Source organism: Peromyscus maniculatus, chromosome 6 (assembly GCF_049852395.1).
Source record: "Peromyscus maniculatus bairdii isolate BWxNUB_F1_BW_parent chromosome 6, HU_Pman_BW_mat_3.1, whole genome shotgun sequence".
NCBI classification, from domain to species: Eukaryota; Metazoa; Chordata; class Mammalia; order Rodentia; family Cricetidae; genus Peromyscus; species Peromyscus maniculatus.
Genome location: NC_134857.1, coordinates 87,696,556 through 87,724,494, shown reverse-complemented (window position 1 = coordinate 87,724,494; position 27,939 = coordinate 87,696,556). Strand labels below are relative to the sequence as shown.

At 39.7% G+C, this 27,939-nt stretch overlaps 2 protein-coding genes across 9 annotated transcripts in view; one reads left to right on the top strand and one right to left on the bottom strand.

The window, feature by feature from the left end:
• The first annotated feature begins 24 nt into the window (after positions 1–24).
• Rbm15 (RNA binding motif protein 15) lies at positions 25–26,568 on the top strand. 6 transcript variants are annotated; one of them, XR_013052298.1, is made up of 4 exons: positions 25–4,773; positions 8,695–10,260; positions 16,139–16,292; positions 17,462–26,568. XR_013052298.1 is itself a non-coding variant. In XM_006979506.4 (2 exons), the coding sequence occupies exons 1-2, from the start codon at positions 1,917–1,919 to the stop codon at positions 8,715–8,717; spliced, it is 2,880 nt and encodes a 959-aa protein (XP_006979568.1). In that variant the 5' UTR covers positions 25–1,916; the 3' UTR covers positions 8,718–26,568. The 6 variants fall into 6 exon arrangements, 2 of the variants coding, with proteins under 2 accessions (XP_006979568.1, XP_042135617.1); XR_013052297.1 differs by having other exon boundaries at positions 16,744–26,568; XR_013052295.1 differs by having other exon boundaries at positions 16,139–26,568.
• Slc16a4 (solute carrier family 16 member 4) overlaps positions 21,184–27,939 on the bottom strand; it is a 21,479-nt gene continuing 14,723 nt past the window's right edge. For all 3 annotated transcript variants that reach the window (XM_006979507.4, XM_015998161.3, XM_042279682.2), the window contains one exon: positions 21,184–22,232. In XM_006979507.4, the coding sequence (XP_006979569.1) occupies positions 22,081–22,232 (152 nt within the window). In that variant the 3' untranslated portion in view covers positions 21,184–22,080. The remainder of the gene's footprint in view (positions 22,233–27,939) is intronic.

Genomic DNA, 27,939 nt, shown 5'->3' with positions numbered 1-27,939 from the left:
ACAGGATTACAGCTATTTCACAATGCCCCACAACAGTTATTTTTAATACAAGTATGTCTATGCATTACAGTATTTGGGGGTTTATAATTTTTATGTTGCGCTTCTTTCAAGCCCTTTGACGTGATCAAGAGACTTTGGCCCGAATTTCACCAATTTCAGCATTACATGCCAACAAATCAAAACGGTTGAAATAGGACTAGCCAGGTTGCTGTATCTAATTTTCAAGTGGTTTAAAAGTTTAGATTTGTTTGGATTGGGGGGGAGGGAGGGGAGCATTATTGTTACCTTGTAAAATTTCTTGTTTTAAAACACACCCTTTACTCAGGAGTCTTGTAAGATGTGAATACCAAAATCTTCCCAACCTCTCCTAGGTACATTCTTGGGGAGACTGCATAAAGCCTATTTCCCTTCACCAGAAGGTAAACGGCAGTGGTACAGACCACCCGTCTAATCTCATGATCACCAGTATTACACACATTTACCCAACACGATAAAGGTACAGGGATGGGGTCGGGGGAGTTCAGTTTAGAAGTCAATTAGGATTAAAGGACTCAAGGAGGTAGATCCAGGGAAGCAGCAAGGTTACTGGATCCCAATATGAATTAATTGGAGTGTTAAGGTAGAAGAAACCAGAAAAAAATGTAAGGTGCCCGCACGGTGAGAAGCATTACACATTAAAGATAAGCACAGCTACGTTACGTTCCACAGCTCTTTTTATAAATGCAAACCCTGCAGGGGTTCACGACCGAAAACAGGCGCCAGGGAAGGTCTGCTGCAGTGGCCCTGCAGGTCGGACCAGCCAGGAGGCTTGGAGGCTGGGGAGCACAGGTCCCCGGGAGCCCTCGGGCGGCCACAGCGAGCGGCCAGGTCTCCCCGGCGGGCGCCGTTTCCTGTGTCCGCGGGCGGGCGGGCGGGCAGTGACTCGGTACCGCCCAGGGCGTCAGCGTGACCCGAGGCTCAGTGAACCCTGAACTCACCGCCCCAGCCAGCTGCACACCCCCGGGGCAGGCGCTTTCTCGCGCACGGGGGGTGGGGCCTTTTCGGGCTGCTAACTAAGATGGTGTCGGCTGGACTTCCCGGGACGGCTGCCTAAGGGGGATCGAGGGCCGACAGCCGGAGGGACCACCGAGCCCAGTGTCGCGCCCGGACAGGACCGTGCGGGGGCCCGCAGGTTCCAGACTCGAAGGACCGAAGCACCGCCAAGTACGCCGTCGGAGCTAACAAATGTTTGAGAGAACGCCGAAAGCGCGGGGAGGCGGGCCGGACCCACTGTCACCATCTCGCGACAGCTAAGTGACGACGTCGCGCAGCAAGCGCGTGTCTCCACTCTTTCACCTTCAGACGCCGCAGTTCGTGGGCCTGCTCCTTTAAGTAAGTGACGGACAGCGCTTCTGCCCTATCGGCTTCCTGGTCGTCATCCAATCAGATTTAAACTTCCTCCAGCCGCCGGAGAAGTTGGAAGACTGGGGTCGAAAGAGAGCCGGAGAGTGAGCGAGTTGGGCTCTTCGTCTCTCGCGAGATCGGGGAGAGCCAAGCGCCCAGGAAAAACGCCAGCACTGATGTCCAGACTTCCCGAGTAGTGGTTTACAGGACGTGGTCGCAAACCAATGAGCGGGAAGAGAAGGTGGGCTCGCTGCTTTCGCCGTGCGAGAAGTACCGTTACAGGGCAGACTTTTTGTCCAATCAACGCCTCCGGGCTCTGGGTCAGGTGACCATGAAGTGCGAGGGGCGGAGCTACGGCCTGGCGCGAGGAACCGTTAAGACAGACAACGAATATAACCAATGAGGTACTCCGATTCGGGCGTTGGGAACCCAATAACAGCGTCGAGGCGGGCGCCTTCCCGGAGCGCGGGGAGATGTAAAGACGGACAAATACTTTTTCCAATGAGAAGGCTGAAGAGTGAATTAATGGACCAATGAGGTCTGCGGGGCGGGAGCCTTTGCCGCGGCGGAGTCCAAGATGGCGGCGTGCGAGTCCGCTGTGTGAAACGAGCGCGGGGTGGCGGGTTAGTCAGCTCCGCAGAGACGACCTCCGGCGACCCTCCACCATGAAAGGCAAGGAGCGCTCGCCGGTCAAGCCCAAACGCTCCCGGGGTGGCGAGGACTCCGGCTCTCGCGGAGAACGGAGCAAGAAGTTAGGGGGCTCTGGCGGCAGCAATGGGAGCAGCAGCGGGAAGACGGACAGCGGCGGGTCGCGGCGGAGCCTCCACCTGGACAAGTCCAGCAGCCGCGGGGGCAGCCGCGAGTATGACACCGGTGGGGGCAGCTCCAGTAGCCGCTTGCATAGTTACAGCTCCCCGAGCACCAAAAATTCCTCAGGCGGGGGCGAGTCGCGCAGCAGCTCCCGGGGTGGAGGCGGGGAGTCACGTTCCTCCGGGGCCGCCTCCTCCGCGCCTGGCGGCGGGGACGGCGTGGAGTACAAGACCCTGAAGATCAGCGAACTGGGGTCCCAGCTGAGCGACGAGGCGGTGGAGGACGGGCTGTTCCACGAGTTCAAGCGCTTCGGTGATGTAAGTGTCAAAATCAGTCACCTCTCGGGTTCTGGCAGCGGGGACGAGCGGGTAGCCTTTGTGAACTTCCGGAGGCCAGAGGACGCGAGGGCGGCCAAGCATGCCCGGGGCCGCCTGGTGCTCTATGACCGGCCTCTGAAGATAGAAGCCGTGTATGTGAGCCGGCGCCGCAGCCGCTCCCCGCTAGACAAAGATACTTACCCTCCGTCGTCCAGCGTGGTCGGCACCTCCGTGGGTAGCCACAGGCACGCCCCAGGAGGAGGAGGTCAGAGATCACTGTCCCCCGGCGGTGCTGCCTTGGGATACAGAGACTACCGGTTGCAGCAGTTGGCTCTCGGCCGCCTGCCGCCTCCACCCCCACCCCCATTGCCCCGAGAGCTGGAGAGAGAGCGAGACTATCCGTTCTATGACCGAGTGCGCCCGGCTTATAGTCTGGAGCCAAGGGTGGGAGCTGGAGCAGGTGCTGCTCCTTTCCGAGAAGTGGATGAGATATCACCCGAGGATGATCAGCGTGCCAACCGGACACTTTTCTTGGGCAACTTAGACATCACTGTGACAGAAAATGATCTGAGGAGGGCTTTTGATCGTTTCGGAGTCATCACAGAAGTGGACATTAAGAGGCCTTCTCGTGGCCAGACCAGTACCTATGGTTTTCTCAAATTTGAGAATCTAGACATGTCTCACAGGGCCAAGCTAGCAATGTCTGGCAAAATTATAATTCGGAATCCAATCAAGATTGGTTATGGTAAAGCCACACCCACTACCCGACTTTGGGTAGGTGGCCTGGGACCTTGGGTGCCTCTTGCTGCCCTGGCACGAGAATTTGATCGATTTGGCACCATACGAACCATAGACTACCGAAAAGGTGATAGTTGGGCATATATACAGTATGAAAGCTTGGACGCAGCTCATGCTGCCTGGACCCATATGCGTGGATTCCCACTTGGTGGCCCAGATCGTCGCCTTAGAGTAGACTTTGCAGACACAGAACATCGTTATCAGCAGCAATATCTTCAGCCTCTGCCCTTGACTCATTATGAACTAGTGACAGATACTTTTGGACATCGAGCACCTGACCCTTTGAGGAGTGCTCGGGATAGGACACCGCCCTTATTATACAGAGATCGAGATAGGGACCTTTACACCGATTCCGATTGGGTGCCACCCCCACCACCAGTTCGAGAACGCAGTGCTCGTGCTGCAGCTAGTGCTGTGACTGCTTATGAGCCACTGGATAGCTTGGATCGAAGGAGGGATGGCTGGTCATTGGACAGGGACAGAGGTGATCGGGATTTGCCCAGCAGCAGGGACCAGCCAAGGAAGCGAAGGCTGCCTGAGGAAAGTGGAGGACGGCATCTGGATAGATCACCTGAGAGTGACCGGCCACGAAAACGTCACTGCACTCCCACTCCTGACCGAAGTCCAGAACTGAGCAGTAACAGAGATCGCTACAACAGTGACAATGATCGATCCTCCCGTCTTCTTTTGGAAAGGCCCTCTCCAATCAGAGATAGACGGGGCAGTTTGGAGAAGAGCCAGAGTGACAAGCGAGACCGTAAAAACTCTGCATCAGCTGAACGGGATAGGAAGCACCGGACAGCTGCTACTACAGAGGGAAAAAACCCTCTGAAAAAGGAAGAACGGTCTGATGGCAATGCCCCCAGTGCCAGCACTTCTTCATCAAAGCAGAAACCTCCTTCCCAGAAGCAGGATGGAGGGACAGCTCCTGTGGCGGCATCCTCTCCCAAACTCTGTTTGGCTTGGCAGGGCATGCTTCTACTGAAGAACAGCAACTTCCCTTCCAACATGCATCTATTGCAGGGTGACCTCCAAGTTGCTAGCAGTCTACTTGTAGAGGGTTCAACTGGAGGCAAAGTAGCCCAGCTCAAGATCACTCAGCGTCTCCGTTTGGACCAGCCCAAGTTGGATGAAGTAACTCGTCGCATCAAAGTGGCAGGGCCCAATGGCTATGCTATACTTCTGGCTGTACCTGGAAGTTCTGACAGCCGATCCTCCTCTTCCTCAGCCACATCAGACACTGCCACCTCTACTCAGAGGCCACTTAGGAACCTTGTGTCCTATTTAAAGCAAAAGCAGGCAGCTGGGGTGATCAGCCTCCCTGTGGGAGGCAACAAAGACAAGGAAAACACCGGGGTTCTTCATGCCTTCCCACCTTGTGAGTTCTCTCAGCAGTTCCTGGATTCCCCTGCCAAGGCACTGGCCAAATCTGAAGAAGATTACCTGGTCATGATCATTGTCCGTGGTGCGTCCTAAAGTCCATGTGTAACTTGTATTTACTACTTTGACATGGTTCCTTGTTTTGTGATATGTAATGGGATACAGCATCAGATAAATTTCTTTCAATTAGTTTAGTTGATTTTTTTATATCTATATTTTTGTAAATCTCCTTAAAATAGATATTGGGGCAATTTAGCTATTATTTTAAGTGAAAGGGATTCCCTGAAAGTAGCAAGAAGATGGATTTGCTTTAATTAGGAGTTACTTTTTTTTTTCCTTCAGGTTTTTTTTTTCTTTTTCAGTCTTCAGTTTAAAAAATCCTCAAAATAATAAAACCCACAATTTTTAGAATCATAATTTGGAGAAAAGAGCCTTCTGTACTGAAAAAATAGTTTGATTGGTGCATAATTTCTATACTAGAAGCATTGATCAACTATTGCAAAGTTCAATTATTTTAATCAGGTATTGAGTATTTTTCTTTAAATAGTTTATTCCTGGAAAGTTTTCTTTAACATATCATTAGTTTTTGAGTTTTGTATCCTGTGTTTGTAGCAGTAATTGGTAAAAATTGAGGCTTGGTTACAAACCATTTATATCTTAAGCTGGTCTGCAAGAAATGAGTAAGTGCTTTTAAAATGAGAATTTTTTTGGTAAGGTGCACAGTGGTGTTTTTCTTGACTTTGAGAGGTGTAGCAAATACATTTCTAATTGTGTATACTTCAAAAGCAAAATGAAGTTTTTTGTATCCATTTAAGAAACTTCTGGTTTCAGTAATAGAAAGAAGAGTTGTCTGCAGGCTTGTATATATTCCTTTTTTTCCCCCCTTAGTAGACATTAATCAAACATCTAAATTACAGATTTTTTTTTAAGGCTACTGTAAAATGCCCTTGATATATTTGAAGAAAATTCTTTCAATTTTTATTTTCATATTCAAACAGGAGTAGTGGTATTACATTGTCCACAGTGTTTTGAATATCTTTGAAATTTAGTGTTTAATATTTTGACTGCTGTCTGGCTGTAGAGGTTTAAAATGTCAGTGTTAGAAAGTCTTTTTTTTTTATTTCCCAGGTGCCTGTATTTAAAATAATTTAACTTACCTGCACAGAACCCACACCCCCTCACCCAAAATAAAAAGCTGAGGAGGATATGACATCTGATCCTTAATAAGGGCTTTGGTTACTTTATAGTGGTATTTTTTGTTTGTTTTATGTGCTCTTCTGCCACTACTTGTGATTTCTAAGGCCATTATTAAGTATGATTTTCTTCCTCAATATAAGTACTGAGGACTTCAAGTAGGGCCCAGTATTTAGTTATGATTAAGAACTTGAGTTTTTGGATCATGGTTACTTTTCTATTCTGTGAAAGTGACTTACTCAAAGCCTTGCAGAGCCCAACTGTTTTCTTTCTGTTATCAAAGCTGGTAGATTTGAAATAGCATCAATAATAACCCAGAGAAATGTTACATAATTTTAATTTTTCATTGTGACAGGTGTGTAATTCATGTCAGTCCGAGAGCCGCATCATCTACTGCATCATACTTTTGTTTTTTCACTGTGTATTTATAATTTTTATTTTAATCTGGAGGCTTTTGAGAAAAAGAATGTACTAGGCTTATGAGCACAAAGGTTCTTGGTGTGCCTATAGGAAAAATACCTGAAATCTACAACTAAGACTTTGGGTGTCTTTTGTTTCCAAAAACAGTAGTTGGCATGAACTAGACATCTAGTCAGAAGCTGATGCAAGTGTAGTCTGTGTACATGGGTTTAAGTAAAAGTTTTTAGTTAGGTAGATAGATTTTTCCAGTTGAAATCATTTTATAGCCATTAATCTTTTAGGTTTTTTGTAAGATAGTTGGGCAAATGATTTTGCTGTTAGAGAGTGAAGTCTGTGACATCTAATTTCACTATTAATCAAATGGGGTGTGATGGTTTTCCTTTTGTAAGAACAGTGTTGTTAACAGCTTATTGAAAAGTACTGATTTTTGCTCCATGTTTGAACCCTTAACTGACACTGCTACCTTTTGTTAGATCTGATCATTTAGTATTTCAGTGTTTTTTAAACAATGGCTTGATGCCATTTCCAAATATATGTATTATGTAAATTAGTTTGGTGCTTACCTACAAAGTGCCATCATATTTGTGTTGCCCACTCTTATGCAGGTTCATAATATCTGTCAATTAGCCACTTAAACCTTCAGAATTTGATTGAAAGCAGTCTAAAACTGTTTCTAAATCTCATTAGCTGTATCAGAATCCCATACTGCATATTCTTTAAAAAATTTTAAAACATTTTATACATATGGGTGTTTTGCCTGCATGTATGTCTGTGTACCACATGCAGGCTGCTCTTCCAGAGGACTCAGGTTTGGTTCCCAGCACCTAGTCCCAGGGGACCCCAACACCCTCTTTTGGCCTCTCTGGATACTCATTTTAACAGCCCATTCCCCCCCCCCTTTTTTTTTTTTCTTTAATAACTTTAGTACTTTAACTTTTTTTTCTTCCAGAAACTGCTAAAATGAATGGAAAGAAAATTTCTTAAGTATGCTATTTATGTATTAAATATACTGGTAAAAATAAGATTAAGACTTTATGATCACAGCTTCAAAGTTTATGGAAAGTTAAGCAATCACTCAGCTTCTAGCAAATGGTTCTATTTAATTGTGGAGTAGTATTTTGCTGGTTGTAATAGGGATTCCTCCTGTAAAGAATTTTTCATACAGAAACCTAAATTTTTAATGTGTACTTGTACACTATCAAACTGAAGATAATTTTTTTTTTAGAATTAACCTTAAAATGTACATCCTCTGGCTTACATAAGCTTTTGTTATATTTTGAAGGTTATATTCTTTCTTTGTGACTGACTCACTTAGATCATTTGCTACAAAGTAGTAAAAGGTTTTTCAGAGTCAGACATTTCCAGATTTATTTAAAAACTATGTTCACTGACTACTTTTTCTTTTTTTTTTTTAATTAAGGTATTTTTTGTTGTTTTTGTTTTTTGCTGGTAAAATTGCTCATTTTGCAGGCACAGCTTGAACTGTAGTTTGTGTCCATATAAGAACCATTTACTAAAACTTCAGTAGTAACAGAATTATGAGATCTCCTATGGAAGAGGGCCTTAATGACTTATGTCAGGGGCAAAAATGGGGACAATTTCTGGATTTTTTTCCCCGTGTTTGTCTGATTTTTGAAATAAGAGAAAGGTATGAGAACAAAAACCAGATTAAGCCCTGTTAACTTTCTAGTTAGAATGATATCCTTAACAGTGGGAAATGATTTCAGGTAACAACAATAAAATGTTAAGTTTGATGAAGAGTTCTTATGTGTATAATTTGAATAGAAATGAAAAGTATGAGTACTGAAGTGTTTTCTGACTGTTTAGCACATTGGATATGTGTATTCTTAACAGAAAGTAACACCTGTCTTTGGTGACATAGATAAAGGTGGTTTGTAAATGGCTTTGTAGCTTTGACCCCTTTCTACAGCCAAGGAGTCTTTGTCTCCATTTAAATTACAAAATAAGCATAGAGGGATTGAAAGTTTGTCTAAACTCCATCTTTCTATTGTTACACTTTTTTAGTTATATTTAGGAGATGTTGGTTAATTATAAATTGGTCATAAATTTGCTTTTTCCTGAACATTTGGCCATGCGTTTAGTCAGTTTTTTGAGGATAAAGGATATTTTCAGTCCTATAATCCTTGATGACAGTCTTAAAAAAAATACAAATCAGATTTTATTGTTCTACTTGTTATTTGTGTATTCATGTAGTGAATTCATTTCAAGGATTGTGCCAGTGGATATTATTGGTGCTTTTTGAAGTTAAAGTGGACTATCCAGGAAGGTCTTGTTAATACTATGTTCATCTATAATGGCATAGGGGAAATATATATATTTTTAATACTGTAAACGTTTGTACTGAATAACCTTTTTTTCCCCCTCCCGCAAGCAAAACTGGTGAACAGCGGATGAAGATACGGAATTCAAAGCTCTAATGGACCTTTTTGAAGAGAAGTTGTGGCTTATGTGGAGTTTACATGGGCCTCTGATGGAAGAAAGCTAATCTGTTTAGTATTTTGTGCATTTTACTAAAATGGCAGCTTAACATTGTGTATCTGCTATTGTGATGCCAATGCCGGTGTTTTAAGTGGAAAAATGACCTCTTTGCTTTGTGCTGTGTACACAAGATTTCTGGAAAAGTAAAGGAAAACCCTTTTTATGGCTCACACAGCTTAAAAGTAGCTGTCACTCAAACATGGGCTCACAGTTGAGCTGCTTTTGTTTTATTCTAAATAAATTGTTTCTTTTGAGGAAAATGTTTTTCTGCCTGGAAGTGAATTGACGGCAAACCTTGACCCCTTTGTTTGCAGCGGAGGGGGTACTTACTGCTGCTCAGATCTTGTATGTTTTGAGCAAGAAGCAGGGAGACCATCAATTTCATTTTGACTATCACGGTGTGTCAATTCTGAAGGATCATAGTGTTACAGTGACCCCCTTTGTTTGCAGCGAAGGGGATCCTTTGCTTCTCGGTCCTCAACACGATGAGGGTGCTGTTTGCTGGCGTGCAAGAAGCCGGGGCAAGCACCCTAAGTCTCACCACAGTGCACGAGTCTGGGGCTTTGCTGGTTTGAAGAGCCGGAGTTCCTGAAATTTAAGTTTTGATTTATTTTGTTCACCCATCACGTTTGGCTTTAGTTTCATTTTTTAATTTGAAGAAAAGTTTGAAATTGCATTATCTTGCACTTTTAACATTTGCACCAAATTGCCAAAAGAAGGAGAAATGCTCCGGTTGCTTTTTAAATATTAATGATGATGTTAATAAAGCCTTTCCTGACACATTTGAGGAGCTCCTCCGTCTCCAGGGGCTTCTTACCAGAGTTATGCAGTGATGGGTTTAGTTCTGAATGGATGAAGAGTTCCTGAGAGCTAGCGTTTGTAATTAGAACCGTTACTTGGTATCTGTGCCTTATTTGACCTGTGGTTCCACATGCCTTGGATGTGCATGCATCGTGACGGTTTCATAGGTACGAACGCACACTCAGGCCCAGTCACTTCGGTTGGTAGTACAGATTGTGAGGAAAAAAAATGGAGGCATCCTTAAGGAGGAGAAAGTGTTTGCCTTTAGTTCCTGCATTATCCTGTACAGGGGCTCTTGAGCTTTGGAAGCCTGTTCCCAGTACAGGAGAAAAACTCCAGTTTGCAGCAGAATACTTCAGTGCACAGTGACAACGCTGGAGTTCAAGAGGAAGCCAGCAATTCTGCACCTTTGGCTTCAGATACCATGGTTGTTTGCCAGTTTTAAACTTAACTAGTTGCAGACGAAGACCACCTTGACATGCAGGCTTGTTTGGGCTTGTTTTGAATTTTAACCTCGGATGGAAGAGCCCTAGTGCTGTCTTGTCTCCATGCGGGATGATGATTGCTAGGCAACAGGTGATTATCAACCAAGGATGCCACGGTTATACTCTGCAAGGTGGTGTTCCAGTGGTAAACAGCTGTTTAAACTTGTAAACAGGTAAGAGGGTTTTTAGAAGTCAAAAATACAATTCCTAGGGTGAGGGCATTTAATGTTTTGGTTATGTTTCTCTGCTTGGAAGTCTCTAGACACTGTTGCTGTTAACAAACATCTTCCTCTCACTTAGGTGTTTACAAAATACTGCAACTTTGTTCTTGATAATTATTTTGTATTTTATTTTTGAGTCTATTTTATCATCTGAAAAATATTTTAATGTGGGACCTAAGTGTTAACATTTTGATTATGGACTTGAGCCTTGGTGTCTTACATTTTTGACATTTGCCATTAACCTTGCTGTTCACCTTTTATTGTGATTAATGGTGCAAGAGGACTTATGGCTATCAAAACACTCAAGGATTTTTTTTTTAATTGAGAATTATAGATATTTTATCCAAATGGTTTTTTTCTTGTTCCTCAAAGAGATTATGAAATTGAGGCAACCGCACCTTGAGGGAAATGAATAGGCAGTGTTAAAAAGTCTTAGCCATTTTTATTGTCCAGTTATCCTAGTAGCCTGAGGGTCCTCTGTGCACATTAATCTTTCTTTGTATGTCATACAACTTCCTCACTTTGCTTTAAATGAGATCAGAAATTTTGAATGGAATTGTTCATAACTTCTTCCATAAGATTTAGGGAATCTGGTAACTATAGTAGCTTGTCTGTACTGGCTTACTTTTTCCCCCATGGTTGGTTTGGGCTCCATGGATGGTTTACCTGCACAGCTTAAATACTGGATTTAAAAAAACCAAAACGCTGCTTAAAACACTGATACAGTGAGGACAAAATGAAGAAAACCAGGCCTTTTCAGGTTCTTGGTGTATTATTTATAAGTGTTTTTAACCCAAGTTTGCTTGTGAGGTGCTTTACTTTAGGCTTTACTAATTGAGCTCACCTTGCATATCTAAACAGTTTATACCTGTTGGAATGCCAGTTTTTGTTGTATTTTCTCTTTTGCTAGTCTTTTAAGTAGTTTATCAATCAGTAGTCAAATATTTTAAATAACTGGCTATTTAGGAAGATTATATTGCATTGCTTATGCATTTATACATATTTAACTTTCTGAAGTTTCAGACTTCATCTCAATAATGAGGGAAGAGTGTTTCAAGTCAGCATTTAATGTATTATATAAAACCGTATGCAAAATGGGAAGATACACAGTATAACAACACTGTTTTGAAACTATGGTATTCATGAAATTATTCTTATCTATACTGAAGGACAATTAACTGATAAAATGTTTTGATTTTAAAATGTAGAAACTGCTCTTTGAATTTATTTGTGTGGTTTCCCAGTATCTTTAGGATAATTTAGATATAGCATATTGCTCTGAGACATCTCTGAATTAATTTGAGTTCATTATTAAAAGCTTAGCAGTGATGATTAAAATTGAAAATAAGTATTGCCTTAAGTAAAACAACCTAGATTTTATAAATTGCTATTTCCATAGCTTGAATCGGTTGGTTACAAGCTTTATATTTACTTGGGCCTTTTTGAGATAGTCTTCTTGCTTCTGAAGCCCAGACTGGTCTAAACTCAAGGTCTTCCTGCCTCTGCTTCTCTAGTGTTAAGATTACAGGCATGTGACACCATATCTGGCTTCACAGCATCTAATTAATAACTTGGATCTAGTTTAAATTGCTTTTTTAATTCCTTTTTATTTTATGTCCATTGGTGTTTTTGCCTGCATGTATGTCTGTATTAGGGTGTTGGGTCCCCTAGAACTAAAGTTATGGACAGTTGTGAGCTGCTGTGTGGTGCTGGGAGATGAAACGCAGTCCTCTGGAAGAGGTCGGTGCTCTTAACAGCCTCCTACTTTTAAATTCTTAACAGAAATGTATTGAATGACAGTATCTTCAAACCTCAGACAAGCTCAGTCTTGGCAGGAGAGAAAGGTTCTGAACTTAAAGTACTTGCTATGCTTCAGCTCAAGTGACTATAATCATTTTCCAGCTGAAGTTTTTAATAGTTTGAATATGAATATTGGCTATATATTAGGAACCAAGATTCTGAGAGTAGAGAATGAGAAAGTATCAGGTAGTTTCTACCACTGTAACAGTTTATTCAGTAATTAAGGAATGAGGTATAAAGAGATAAATAGCCACCAGGGAAAAGTTTAGTAGTGTTTAAGATAATAGGAAAGATGTAACAGATCAGTTGCTGAGGATTTTTTTTTTTTGCAGGTGGTAATGGATATGACAATATGAATAGGTTTCTGAAGTTGGGATGGTTAAGAAAAGCTTAACAAAAGAGTTAAAAGAGGATGTGGAATGGTAGAGGGAGTTTGTGATGGACAGGTCAGGCAGACACGCATGAATAAGAATACAGGAAAAGTAGTATGATGATTGGGTCAGCAGAAATAGGAAATTCCAAAGAGCAAACAAATTTGAGGAGGTGGGGAGTGGAGATGGATCTTCAGTTGCAGCTTATTGACAGCAGCCAATTACTAAATATAAATACTTTACAACAAGCATTCTGCAGAGTGCTGTGTACACATTGCCTCATTTAAGTTTTCTACATTCTAATTTGATACTGTGGACCCAGGGTTCTAACCAGGTCTCTGTCCTGTCTAGGGCTCTCAAGGTAATTAATTTTGCCTTGCTACTTTTTTCCTCTAGAGGCCATGGATAGGATTAAAGCTGAAATTTGAGAAAAATGTGTGGGCAATTAATTACAAATGATACTGTACTAATATTTATATTGTCTGTGAAATAGGCTCTTTGCTCCTCCTCTATTTATTCTACTTTGAGATTTGTTGGGACTAGCATGGTCTGGAAGTTTGTTCCTTTACATGTTTCTCAGATAATTTCGCTGTATTTTGTTCTCTGGTCAATGGGCTATATGTTGAATAACACTGTACTGAGAGCGTAGAGTGCTGAGGTATAAACCAAGGGTTATATGCTTGATGAATGAGAAAAGAAGATGGTACTTGAAAAAAAGTGTAGGTAGGAGATTAAAAAAAGGTTCTGTTTCAGAGTGGAGAAGAGGAGCTTCTAGAAGATAAGCAATTGTTGGAGTAAACAAAACAGAACTAAATAACTTAAAATTACTACCTAAGTCCTAGATACTGTGGCACATGCCTCTAATCTCAGCTCTTGGGAGGCAGGATAGAGTTCAAGGCCTTTCTGCAATATTACGTGGCAGAACCCTGTTTCAAAATGAAACAGCAGAAGAAAATTATCATAAAGTAGCAGTTTATAATCTCTTATTTCTTCAAGGTACTCATTCTTGCTTAGTATTTAATTTTGCCTCATCAACAAGGATTGGTGATGTAGTCCAGTGGCTGAGCACTTGCCATAGAGTGCATAAGGCCCTGGGTTTGGTCCCCAGACACTAAACCCAACACACACACACACACACACACACACACACACACACACACACACACACGAAATGCTAAAGTGACACAAGAAAAGTTATATGTCTTGGTTAAGTAAAACATAACAAGCTTATTGAGGGATCCTTGAGTTACCAGATATTAATATGAAAGTAATATGACTGAAGTCTAAGAATTGAAAGCAGTTCTGTGTGTGTGTGTGCCCGTGCGCATGTGCCCGCACGCAAAGGAAAATTAGCATTTCAGATTCTCTAGAGATTATGATTATAGGGTTTGTTTACTGTTTTTTTTTTTTTTTTTGGTTGTTGTTTGTTTGTTTTTAAAATCGGAGCTGAAGAGAAAGCTCAATGGTTAAGAGCACTGGTTGATCTTCCAGAGGACACAGCTTCCATTCCCAGCACCCACATAGCTCACAGCTATCTGTAACTCCAGTTCCAGGGGATCTGCTGCCCTCTTCTGGCCTCCTGCACCAGGCACAGACATAAGCACAGAACATCCATCACATAAAAATTTGTGTGTGTGTGTGTGTGTGTGTGTGTGTGTGGTATGTGTGTAGGCATACATGTGAAGGTGAGAGGACAATTTTGTGGGGGTGTTTTTCTTTGTCTACCTTCATGTGGAATCTTATGACTGAACTTAGGTTGCTGGACTTTCATAGCAAGTGCCTTTATTTTGTGGAAATCAGACCAAGGCTTCTCCCATGCTTAAGTATGTGCTATACCATTGAAGTTTCACTTAATTTTCTTTATAGTCATACAGGTTTTCTTCCTTTTTTTAAAGGTTTTATTTCTTATGGCTTTTAACTGCTGACCACCCTGTGCTTTTAGAATGGTTTTCCCCCTGGTGCATCATCATCATTTGCTGCTTGATAGTGTTTCTGTTTTATTAAATTGTCATCGCAATTTTCATTGTATTCATACATAGTTTCTGAAATGTGCTTTCTGTATTTCATAACTTGAAATTTTTTAGTGGTATCAAACTAAATTTTCATCCTAAAATTTAAAGGGTCTAGTTGGACATGGTAGTAAACACCTTTAGTCCTTGCACTCCAGAGGCAGAGACAGGTGGATCTCTTAAGTTTGACGCCAGCCTGGTCTACATAGCAAGTTCCAGGCCTTCCAGGAATACGTAATGAGACTATCTCTAAAACAAAAAAGAAAAAAAAAAAACCTCAAGAGTCTTTCTATTAAATGGGTGTCATCTATGCAAAACAGATTTTTTTTAATTGTATAAACTGTGTAAATATGATTTCTCAGGTAACCAGTGGATTTTCTTTTTACCCAGGAAAAGGACTTAATGATTTTTTTTATAGATGAGCCTGTTAGTGCACCTATGTTAAATTTTGCTTATGATAGTTCTACTGTTAACAATGAGGTGCTATGTATTTTTATTACATATTTTAGTACATATTGAAAAATCAGTATTATCCCATATAATTGTATTTTAGTATGTAGAAATTGAATATTAATAGTTTTACTTGTCTCCCAAAATGAGTATCTTACAGTTCAGTGTAAAATTTTTTGTTTGTTTTAGGCAAAGTCCCTTGTAGCCCAGGCTGGCCTAGAACTCTCCATGTAGCCAAGGGTGGCTTGGAACTTCTCTCTTCGTGTCTTTACCTCCCAAGTGCTGGGATATGCTGCCATCATATCTTTGTTTATAGAAACACACCAGTAAACTGTACTTCTTAATTTTTTTTTTTTTCATTCTGTAGCAGAGTTCTTTACCCTGATTATATGTAAGAACCCCTCAGGAACTTTGGGAATTTTAATTCCAACAGCTAAGGTTCTTTCTCAGATTGATTTGAATTGGGGTAGATAGAATGACTCTGCAAAGCCTCCTTTGTTGTAAGTGTGTGGGTGATTCTACTGTGCTGCCATCATCATCATCTCTAGAGAACCACTGCTCTAAAGACAAAGTTTATACATACTCAGAAATACAAACCTTTTAAGAATTGTTAGAAAACAAAAATAAAAAAAATCAGTATAATTATGGTTCAGTACAGTATGTATATTGTTTAACTTTTAGGATCTCTAACTGCCAAAAGTGTGGTCACAGCCTAATAGCATTACATTAGTATCCTTTAGAAGAATGTTAGAAATATAGAATTGTAGCGCTTCACCTCAGACCTGGTGGAGATCTGCAGGTAACTCATGGGTACATTAAAATTTGGCTGATGCTTGCCTAGCATGTGGGAGGCACTGGGTTTGAGCCCTGACACCATGTACAAGCATGCAAAAGTTTAAGAAACTGCTTTTGATCTAGATACATTTATGGTATGAGAGGTTGATTTACCCTTAGAGATTGGTTTTTAGTGGAGAATTAAGTAGATCAGGGATTTTGTTGTAGGTTGTTTGTTGTTTTGAGACACCCTTGTTTTGTTTGCTTTTCTTTAGGGATGACTGAAGTGCATACATACATAAACTTTTTTTAAAAAACAATATTGAATCCCTCTCCTTACTTTTTTAGTTGCCAAGTTTAAAGGTAGCCTTTAAAGTACAGTAATTGGTTAAACATCTTTTTTTTTCTTCCTGGGTTTCTTTTTAGGAACTACTGACAAAACCTATAGCTGACTTTTGGATATGGCTTTATTACTCAGCAACTAAAAGATGAGTTCTAAGTGCCAGACTTCTGGCACTGGCATTGTCCTCCTGTTTCTATAGAAACTGGGTTGAAAGTCAGAGCTGCACAGAGGGAAAGGGTAAGTTTCTTTTAATTCCATATTATAAACCCATATCTTACCAACTATGGCCTGGTATCAGTTTCCACATAAGAGTGAGTGGTAAAGTATTCTCAAATAGGAACTACTAGTTTTCTCTTGAAAGGAAACTGACATCAAGTCATTAAACATAATGAGGGTTTAAATATGGATTTATTTTTCTAGTGACTCTGACTTCACATTTCTTTAAGGAATGAACTCAGTAGAATTATCACTGTCAGTTTTTACTCAAGATGGGGTCACAATATTGATTTTTTTTAATCCTATTCTGTTAACCCCTTCCTGGTAAGTGAAAAGTGAAATATAGAGTATGTATGGGTGCATTGTAAAAATCTGCATGGATTATGTCTCTTTGTAGAGGTCCAGTTCTTTTTTCCATTGTAAAACAAGTTCTATTCTACTGACCAGTTCTTAGCCTCTTTTTCTCTTTTAGCTAAAGGATGAGTACCTCTCTTGGGATATATGCATATGTTCTCATCTAGGCTCGGACGTATTGTTTGTAGATTTTAAGACACCTACCAATTGGTGAGTCATCCTATTGCTGTGGCTTCAGAGGACTTTACTAGACAGCTGTAGAATTTAGGCATGAAGTTGGTATACTTGATAATGCAAACTCCTACAATTTATAGCTTGGTGTGTTTAAATAACATTAAAATCTGACTAGCTTTGAGATGGAAAGAAAGACATTCTGAGCTTTCACTTTTAAAAACGATATTAAAGGATATATGATTACATACTATTAGAGGAAAAAAAACTGATCTTTTCCCCACTAAAAGAACATGTGTTAGTTGTATAGACCAAAGAGAAGCACACTTTGGCTTTGTTTCTGTCTAGATTTGTAGATTTGTCAGTTGTAAAAAATAGTATGCTGTAAAAGTTGGTTAAGTATGGTGCACGTGACTATAATTCCAACACTTGGAGGATAAGGTTGGAGGATTATGAGATTCAAGCCAGCCTGGTCTACATAGTGAGATCCTGTCTGGAAAAGGAAGTTTGTTAGTGGGAAAAATAAACCCTTATTAAAGTGTCCTTAGTTCATGCCTGAAATTGGGTTATTATTAAAAATATTATATGACTCATTAGTTTTTATTATGCTAGCTGGGGCTTGTATAAGGTAGAAACAACTGAATTTGTGATTTATTTTTTTTTAGGGGGAAGCAAGAGCAGGAAGATGGCTAGAAAGTTTGGCGAACTGCTTGCTGTCAAGCATCCAGGTGCATCTATTCCTTAAGAATAGTCAGTCAGTTTGGCCGGGCGGTGGTGGCGCACGCCTTTAATCCCAGCACTCGGGAGGCAGAGCCAGGTGGATCTCTGTGAGTTCGAGGCCAGCCTGGGCTACCAAGTGAGTTCCAGGAAAGGCGCAAAGCTACACAGAGAAACCCTGTCTCGAAAAACCAAAAAAAAAAAAAAAAAAAAAAAAAAAGAATAGTCAGTTTGTCCTGGTTTTAAAATGAAAAATCCAAGATCTCATCAGGCTGGAAAGATGGTTCAGTGGTTAAGAACATTTGCTGTTCTTCCAAAGGATCCAAGTTCCATTCTCAACACCCACATCGTAGCTCACAACCCAGTCCCAAGGGATCCGTTGCCCTCTTCTGGCCTCCATGGGCACTGTGTATACATGGTGAACAGACAGATGTAGATGTAACCAATCGTATTATTAAAATAAGAAACACAGAGCCAAGGTAAAAGAGAAAAGCCGAGAGGTCAGAGCTCAGAGATAAAATCTTACCTCCTGCAGTGCTCCTAGCTTCCCCGAGAGAGGGAGGTACTTCCTGTGTCCCTGTTTAAATAATCTTTCTGTTCTGCCTTCTCATTGATTGTAAACCCAACCACATGACTGCCTCATCACTGCCTGTAAGTACCGCCCTCCAGGTCTTAAAGGCGTATGTCTCCAATACTGGCTGTATCCCTGAACACACAGAAATCTACCTAGCTCTTCTAACCACCACGCTCTTACTATGGCTCTAATAGCTCTGACCCCAGGGCAACTTTATTTATTAACATAAAACTAAAATAACATTTCAGTACAAATAAAATATCACCAGACAGATGTAGGTAGAACACTCGTAGACATGAAAATAAATCTTTAAAAATCTAGGAAACCCCCTTCTGAGCAGCCCAGACAGTCACTCTGATCCTAGTTCACTCTCGACATCCATCCCTAAAGAGTTCTCACTAAAGTTTAGGGTTTTGTAGTGTAGTCTTGTCTTTGTTTTGTTTTCTAGACAAGGTCTTGCTATAAAATCAAGGCTAGTCTCAAGCCATTAACAGTCCTGCCTTGTCCTTCTGAATGCAGAGGTTGTAGGCAATGTATCACCACACCCGGCTACTAAGTTCTCATTGCTGATGGTTTTGTACTGAAAGATTTTATAGGACAATAGCTTCTGCTGGAGTGGATCAGTGTATGGGAGTCTCAGGCTGGCCTGGAACTCAGGATGATCCTCCTGGGTCAGCGTATAGGAATTTCAGGTATTACCATAGGTTTGTCCTTCTGGGTTTTGTTTGTTTGTTTTTTGTTTTGTAGGGATTCGTGTTTAGCTTTGTTTGTTTGTTTTTGCTGTTGTTTTTTGTCTTCATTTATTTCTGTTTACCATATGTGTATCTGATGCCTAAGGAAGCCAGAAAGATGAATCAGATCTCCTGTGACTGGAGTTACAAATAGATGGTTATAAACTTCCATGTGGGTGCTGGGAATTGAACTTCAGTCCTCTGAAAGAGCAGCCAGCGGTCTTAACCTCCAGCCCTGAGAGGTTCATCTTTTTAAAAAACGACTTGTCCTGTATTCCTTAGTGATTCTAGGCAATGCTAGTTTTTCCCCTAGTAATAAAACATTAAACATTCTAAAAGCTGAGCCCATGTAACTTGGTAATTTTTCGTTGTTGTTTTTAAGAACACAAGTGTTAAATGTGAGTCAACATGAGTGAATATTTGTGACAAAATGGATTTAGTCTATGGCTCAAGGGAATTTGCCACTGGGAGACTAGAAAATTATTAAAGCTATTTATTTATTCACTTCGTCATCTTCTGGAAGCTGTATTGTTGTTACACTGTAGCAGGTGATATCTGATAATGGTTGTGGTTTTAATTTTAGGAAGCGGGTTTATTCTTAGTACATTTTTTGGTCAACTTTGAGCTAAAACAAAATTATAGCTATTTCAGTGAAGTTAGTTTTTATATTTTGTTGGTACTTGCCAAGAAGTAAAGGTAATATAAAGAATGGGAGGTTTTGTGTTGATTGTTTGAGCTGTAACTTTACTATTTACTGAATATTGTATTTCTTTGATTTTTAATACTCATTTGGAAAAACGGGCACTACAGATAAAGCTTCTAAAGGTTGTGTGAAGATTAAGATTAGATTAGGCTAGACAACTGGGCCTTTAATCCCAGCAGGTGGATCTCTGAGTTCAAGGTCAGCCTGGTCTATAGAGTTAAGTTCCATGATAGCCAGGGCTATACAGAGAAACACTGTCCTCTCCCCCATCCCAGCCCACCTCCCTAAAAAATATTAGGCCAGGCATGGTGGCACATGCCTGTAGACCCAGCACCAGGGAGATAGAAGTAGGAGGTTCAGAAGTTCAGGGTCATCCTTAGCTACTAGAGTGTTTCAGGCTAGCCTGAGCTATACATGAGACCCTGTCACAAAAGACCGTATAAATAAATATATGAATTTACTTATAAATATATGAATTAGATACTTTATACAAAAAGTGCACAGCTATCTGAAAACTGGTGTGTGTCTAATTCCACCTACTCAGGAGGCTGAGGCAAAATTGAGGGTTGCATGGGCTACGTACAGAATTCAAATTCCGTAATTCATGAAATTGACCAAGGCGGGCAATTTCATTTGAACCTGTCTGAAAATTTAAAAGAAAAAATTAAATACACATTGTGGTGACAGTTACGTTATTAGATGTTGACATACTGAGTTTCTCCTGTACCCATACACACTATTATTTATTTATGTATTTTTTTGTCTCATAGGACTCTATTGAGGAAAAGGGAAAATATTCAATGAATATTGTGCTTTTCTTAAACTTGGTATGTATTTGGGGTGATATAGTCCTATGTTATAGATTCCTGGAAAGTAGTTCTGTAACATACTGTCATTTGATCTTTCAAACTAGAGAAAATTGAAATGTGAGCTCCTAGAGTGCTCAGTTTAAAACTAGACAGGGAGCTGGAGAAGTAGCTTAGTGGTAGTGTGATTGCCTGTGCTGCCAAGGGCTCAGTCTCCAGCATTGTAAAGGAAGTTAGATGAAATTCCTTTCACAACTTGGGAAAGTTGTTCCATTGAGTATTGAATGAGTCAGATTGTAAATGGTAAGTAGACCTGGTCAGAGAAGGCACACTGCTGGAATTATAGCAGTTGGCAAAGTTTGCACAAAGGCTTATTTGGAAAGTATCAAGGTGTGCATCTTGGAACCAAATTGAAGCTTTCAGTTTAGGGTTTTTCTTTATTAAGGAATCAGTAGATGTTTGAAAGTAGAGAAGAGTGAAGGGTAGAATAATAATAGTTGGAACATTCTGAAAGATTTTAAGGGAGGTTATATTGGAGAAAATGGTTTTTATTTTGGACATAGTTCATACTGTACTAGCCCACACTAAACTCCAAACTTGCTTTATAGTCTTCTGGTATATGCCACCATTCCCTGCTTAGAAAACCCTTTTTATCCTCTTAAAGATCACCCAAACAAGCCAGGCGGTGGTGGCACATGCCTTTAATCCCAGCACTCGGGAGGCAGAGCCAGGCGGATCTCTGTGAGTTCGAGGCCAGCCTGGGCTACCAAGTGAGTTCCAGGAAAGGCGCAAAGCTAAACAGAGAAACCCTGTCTCGGGGAAAAAAAAAAAAAAAGATCACCCAAACAGCCAAGAGTTCATTATTCAGGCAAATGCTTAGTGCAAGAACCATTTATTAACCATATATGGCACCCACCTTTTGATTTAAACATATTTCCTCCTAAACCACCTCTTCAACTTCCATATGGAACTTACAGCTCTGAAGGATCATCTAGATGCTTAATAAAAATATTTTAGATAGCCGGGCGGTGGTGGCGCACGCCTTTAATCCCAGCACTCGGGAGGCAGAGGCAGGCGGATCTCTGTGAGTTCGAGGCCAGCCTGGGCTACCAAGTGAGTTCCAGGAAAGGCGCAAAGCTACACAGAGAAACCCTGTCTCGAAAAACCAAAAAAAAAAAAAAAAAAAAAATATTTTAGATAATTAAATGTAGTGAAAAAGTAATACTGTTTAAGTGGACAGTAATACCATTCAAATGATCATCAAATAAAGATTTTATCAAGTATTATTTTTGTTAGTTCACTGGAAATTTAAGAGACAAATAATTGAAGATTGCTTATAGTCTATAAACATCAATAACCTTGTTTTGGAGGGGATATACCATTCTTGTCACTAAGTAAGGCTTTATTCAGATTCTAGAGCTCTAGTCAACCGATTACTATATTCAAATAAAAAATAGTTTACAGTTGTCACATATTACCATAGCACAAATGAAAGTTTGGATTTATTATAGTACATTCTGATTTTCATTCAGTAGGTAAGGTAGCTGCTTCAACAGATTCAATTTTTAGCCTGTTTGATTAAGTACCAACAATTTAAGTTGCTATTACTCTTCCCACCAGTTGGACATTCCTGACAGTGCTAATAAAGCAAGAAGGAATCTTAATTATGTGGCTTACTTTCTCATTTTTACAAAGACTTTTCTTCTAAGCTTTTGTTTCCAGTGGCTTGTTTAGATTTTCTTTTGTTAAGCTCTTACTTGATTGTAGTCCTTTGATGGTCAGACTGTTTGCTTTTCCATCTTTCAGCCAGTGGTACAAAGAACAGGGAGACGGAAGAGAGGAGATAGCAGGTGCCAGAGAAGTAGAAAGAGCCTGTGTATGTCTGTGTATAGTCATATATCCAGCCTAGGAGGAAGGAATGATTTCTGTGAATGAAATGAACCTTTCTGTTTGTAATTCTCAAGCAAGTCTTCAACTTTAAAGGAAGGTGTCTGTATTGTGAGCCACTAGAACTAATAACAGCTTCTCACCTGACTTACCTGAAACTGAATCATTTTCATCTGAGTAGAAACGCGCATCATTAAAAAAGTTATTGTGGACTCAGAAACATGTCTTATGGTGGAGATTGGAGAAAAATAGCACTTCATTTTATGATACTCTTACAAGAAGACTACAGTTTTCTTACAAGGAAAGTAATCATAACTTTTTTTCAAAGAAAAAGGAGACTGAACCTTCTTTCATTTACTGAGCTAACATTTGAGTATTTCTGAAAATATGCTATGTGTCAAGAATAGTGCTGAGCCAAATAAACATAGTTCCTGCCCTCATAAAGTTTACAGTTTAGTGAGAAAATAGATATTAACAATTTAAATTACATATTTGGTAAATTCTGTGAAGGGAAAGCTTGGGGCTATGAGATTACATGAGAAGGAACTGTTGGATAAATGTTTTAAAGGAATTCTTCTGAAATCTAAATAGTGGGTGTGTGAGCACACATACGTGCAGACATTGGATCAAGGCCCTGGTGCAGTGGTAGTCAAGCCCTACGCCATTGAGCTGCATTCTTAACTGAATGCTCTTTAAAATAAGAATGGAAGAAGCTTTGCAGTCTTCTAGTCAATGGCATATAGTAGAACTTAAGTAAACATCTACTTAAAAAAGTTTGTTTCATTGTGTGATAGCAAGAAGTCAATGTTTTATAATGTCTATATAAAAGTCTATACTATAATGGCAGTGGTGGCACACACCCTTTAAATCCCAGCACTCAGAAGGTGGTGGAGGTAGGCAGATCTTTGTAAGTTGGGGGCAGCCTGCTCTAGAGTGAGTTCCAGGACAGCCAGGGCTACAGAGAAACCCTGTCTTTAAAAAAATAAAAAAAAAAGTCTGTACTCTGGAAACATCTTTGTGTTATATGCCTATATGGTTCTGGGTTTAGAGATGACATATTGATGAAGAGAGAAGTAGGAATACTCTGTGCTTACGTTTTTTTTGGTTTTTCTACCTACCCCCAACTCATTTGGTATAATGTTTATTGCTTTTTCTTCATTCTCTTATTTTAGCTCTAACTTCCAGGGTTTGGGGTTTTTGTTATTTGGTTCTGGGGATTGAACCCAAGGTTTCATGTATATACATACTAAACATGTGCTCTACTGCTGAGCTACACTCCCAGCCCCTTTTGTTTTGATAATTTTATGTTTCCTATTTTTAATGTAATGCATGAATGGAATGTTTTATATCCTTTTAAATTCAGCTGACTTTAAGGAATTTGTTTATTGATTCCTTGATTGATTAGTGACCTCTCAGTTAAATGTTTCTTGGGGGTAAGTTGAGGGAGTAGAGTGAGGTCAGCTAGGATGAGTCTTTGTATTCTGTGGATGTGACTGACCTATCACTTTCTAAAAAATAAATAACTAATCTGAGCTATGGAATTTTCTAGAAAGGAGGAAAAATGGAGCAGCAACACCTCTTATGTGTATATGTATATGTACTGTGAATTTCTGAATGGGTATCAAATGTTAGCATTGTAGGAAAAGATGAGGGTTTCTTGATAGTGATGTAGATTGTAGTAGGAAATATCAGGAGGGTACAGGTGAAAATGGGTTCAAGAGAAAATTGTTTATAAGCTTTTTGTTTTACACACACACCTTTTAAAGAGAATGTTATATCTGTAACATTAAGGTTTAAAATATTTAACATTTTTAACAAAGAAGGGGATCATTTGGCATATTTCAAGTTGGATGAAATAATTTGTTTTGAATGTTCTACCTATTTATACTTGGTAATTGAGATACCAGTATCTTTAAAATTCTAATTGAGATCCAGAGCCAAATGTATAATCTTTAATTTTTAATGGTGGACAAAGGTTTACTACTCCAAGTAGATGTTTTAATACCAATTAAGCTTGAATTTTTAACATAGCCATTTAAATCTAAGCTTGTTTACTATGGTGAAAGGGTTGATCTTATCCAGGATACCTAGTATTGGAAGTATTTTAACATATGCATAATAAGGTATCTTAGGCATGGGACCCAAGTGTCAACAGAAAATTCATTTGTTTTATGTATACTTTATATGTATAGCCTGAAGATAATTTTTAAAATTTACTCATTTTATATATGTGTATTTTGTCTGTCTGTATGTATGTATGTATTTTGTACTGTATATGTGCTTGGTGTCTTTGAGATCAAAAAAGGACATTGGATCCCATGGAACTGAGTTATGGATGGTTGTGAACCACCATATGGATGCTGGGAACTGAACCTTGGCCTTAACTACTGAGCTGTGTCTCTATCCCTCTGAAGATAATTTTATATAATACTTTTACTATTTTTGTACATGAAACAAACTTATGGTAAGAAATTTTACCGTTGTGACATTATGTCACTACTGTCAAATATTTATTATTTTGAGTTTAAAGATGCTTAACCAACACACTGTGTATATGGTTTTCTGAGTTATAGAAAAGGGAATTTATTGTGCTAAGAAATATTACCATATGTTTGAGAATTTGTTGTTGAGCTGAATTAAGAATCCTATTAAGAGTTCAAAGCCAGCCTAGTCTACAAAGCAAGTTCCAGAACAGCCAGGACTTAACACAGAGAAACCCTGTCTTAAAAAAAAAAAAAAAGAAAAGAAAAAGAAAAAGAAAAAGAAAAGAAAGGAAAAAAAAATCTTATTGGGGGGCTGCTGAGATGGCTTAGTAGGTTAGTGAAATGGTTCTTGGTGCAAAGCCTGGCAGCCTGAATTCCATCCCTGGGACTCATGATGGAAGAAGAGAATTGACTCCCACAGGTTGTCCTCTGCCTTCCACATATACATTGTGGCATGTGCATGTCTATACACATAAAGTCATACAGTAAATAAATGTTAAAAAAAAAAGGAAAGAAAAAAGTATCTATAGGCTTGCTATTATGTTTCCATTTATCATCATGTTAGAACTTGAAGTATACCCAGGAAATCCTTGATCCCAAAGTTCCCTGATAGTACTTTCATCTATGAGGTTGATAATTCTGAGACTGGCCTGTTTAATGAGAACTTCCTCTGTTGGGTAGGAGGTATAGTGACAAACTTCAAGGTGTATAGACACACTGATTTTATTTCTTTATGTTGAGATATGGGTCTCACCAGGTAACCGTGGATGGCCTAGACTGGCTGTGTAGACCAGGGTGCCCTCAGACTGAGATCTGTCTGCTTCTGCCTTTCAAGTGCTGGAATTAAAGGTGTGTGCCACCATGGCTGGTTAGACCCTGACCTTTTTGCTTCTCAGGGCCACTGGTTGGGTACTGCAGTTTTATGTCTTACCTTGGTTGTGTTGTAAAATATTTATGTGCTCCATATGTGCCATGGTATGAATAAATCTTGGGAAACATGGTTTAGCAAATTAAAATCTTAGGGCCTTTTAAGATACAAACTCACTAAAGGCCCCAGGATACAAATTTGCAGTAAGATTTACTAGGAGCACTTAAGCATTGGTTCTGTGCTCTGTTTTATTAGAGGATTAGCATTTGGACACTCAGTTTTAGCCTTTACAAAGGCAGAATGGTAATCTCCACCTCTTAAACCACAGTAGAGATATTTGAATTTATTTCTGATGTTTTCATAGATACTCATCAATCTTAGGAACGTTGAGTCAGAGTAAAGCTGGGTGGGGGTTGGTTTGACAGTAACTAACCACCTGATAATGAACAGTTTGCATTCTGTCTTCAGGGTTGTTTATACAGACAGAACTTTGGTGTTTTCTCTCTTGTCTCCCACTTACCCTAATCTTCACAGTGGACCTATAACAGACCAGAAGATTGAGCTATTTTGTTTTCTTCTAATAAATTCTTAGGCCACAGAGAGATTCTTCATTAATAAGCCTGCATAACTGATAAAACTTTAAAGGTTAATTTGGTAAATGGTGGAGCAAGGATCAGACAGAAGTTTTGTCCATTATTGTTTTTGAACTGATGATAGACTGGAAATAGGGAATGACCTGTCAGCTGATGACATAGCTTATTTGTTAGAGCTACAGATCTCCTGGGATGAATGACTTTACATTTTATCCATTATCTTTCCCTGTAATACACAGAGCTAGAAAAGATAGGGGGCTGGAGAGATGGCTCAGTGGTTAAGAGCACTGGCTGCTTTTCCAGAGAACCCAGGTTCAATTCCCAGCACCCACATGGCAGCTCACAACTGTCGATAATTCCAGTTCCAGGGGATCTGACACTTTCACACCAATGCACATAAAATAAAGTTTTTTTTTTTTTTTAAAAAAAAAAAAGAAAGAAAGAAAGTAAAGATAACCAGTTTTCCTGTTATTTCTGACTTACAAGGTTGAAATACCTGAGAGGGGACAGGGAGAGAGGAAGGGAGGGAAAGGATATGTAAGTGTTTGGATACTTAGGGAAATTTTCTTTAGAACTTTAACCTCTTCTGGAACCCAGGCAATTTACATCCATTTAGGATTAGAACTTTTTCTTAGCGGGGCATGGTGCACATGCCTGTAATCTCAGCACTTGAAAGGCAGGAGAATCTTAAGTTCAAGGTTACTCTGTACTACATAGAAAGTTCTAGGCAGCCTGTACTACAGAGTGAAACCCTGTCTTAGAAAATCAAAAAAGTTGAAGTTTTCTTAGAGGGCCTTGAGAGTGAAGATTCTTGTGTACCGAGTTGCAGCAAGCTAAAGTTGTTTGGTGGTTATTGCGTGAGTATAGAGATAAAATCAAACTAACTTAAAAAGTTAGGAAAGCTTATTTGTGCTTGATTTAAGTATATGTATGTGCATAATGTATTTGTTTATTGGGAATGGGGAGAAGTGGGATAAGGGAGAAGTATATTTAGTTTTATTATTTTGCAGGTAGCTAGTATGGGCCTTCTAATTTGAAATGAAATAGCCTTTTTATTTTGAGCTCATGTCAAATGCCTTGTCAAGATTAGGAATTTTATGTAATGTGGTTTATGTCTGAATTATATGATGGAGAATATGATTATATTTTTCTGCCCAAGTTATCATCTATAATATTGATATGTATCTTTTATTTTTTTTAGCAAGGGTCTGCTAGAAATATAACAAAGTTTCAAATATTAATTCTTCTATTTCTCCACAACCTTTCAAAGCTGCAATCTTGGTGCTCAGGTGGAATTCTGGAGGCTTTCTACCAGCAAAAACCTGGCAGGTTTGGGTACTCAGTGACATTTAATGTACACTTAGTTTGCTAACCACCCTCAGCCAGGGAACTGAGTGTGATTTGGGCCATATTCTTAAATAAAATTGGGTTTGTTACTAGTTCCTGGGAAAGGATAGAAAGAACCTGGTTGCAGTAGGCAGAAGTGATATTCCATGGAAGAGTACAGGAGAGGAAGGTTTTGGCTTTTTGACCTATGTTAAGGAATTGTGTTGCTGTTATATTTTTAGTCATATTCATGATGATAAAGGTATGTAAATGATTTTATTTCCCATGTGCTCTGTTTATAGATTTTCAATGGTGTATTTTTTTAAATTAATGGTTTCTATAGGCTTCCTATGTTGTTTTTTTTCTTTCCTAGAGTTATTAAAGTTTTGTATAGAACTAACTTTTCTTTTCTTTTTCATTCCCATACAGGAAGGAGAAGTATATTGTTTATATAT

Excerpts from the sequence above, each read along its gene's own strand:
- Rbm15 (XM_006979506.4), top strand. The coding sequence starts at position 1,917 with ATGAGGTCTGCGGGGCGGGAGCCTTTGCCGCGGCGGAGTCCAAGATGG. Across the intron at positions 4,774-8,694 it reads GGTCATGATCATTGTCCGTG|CAAAACTGGTGAACAGCGGA; the intron begins GTGCGTCCTAAA and ends CCCTCCCGCAAG.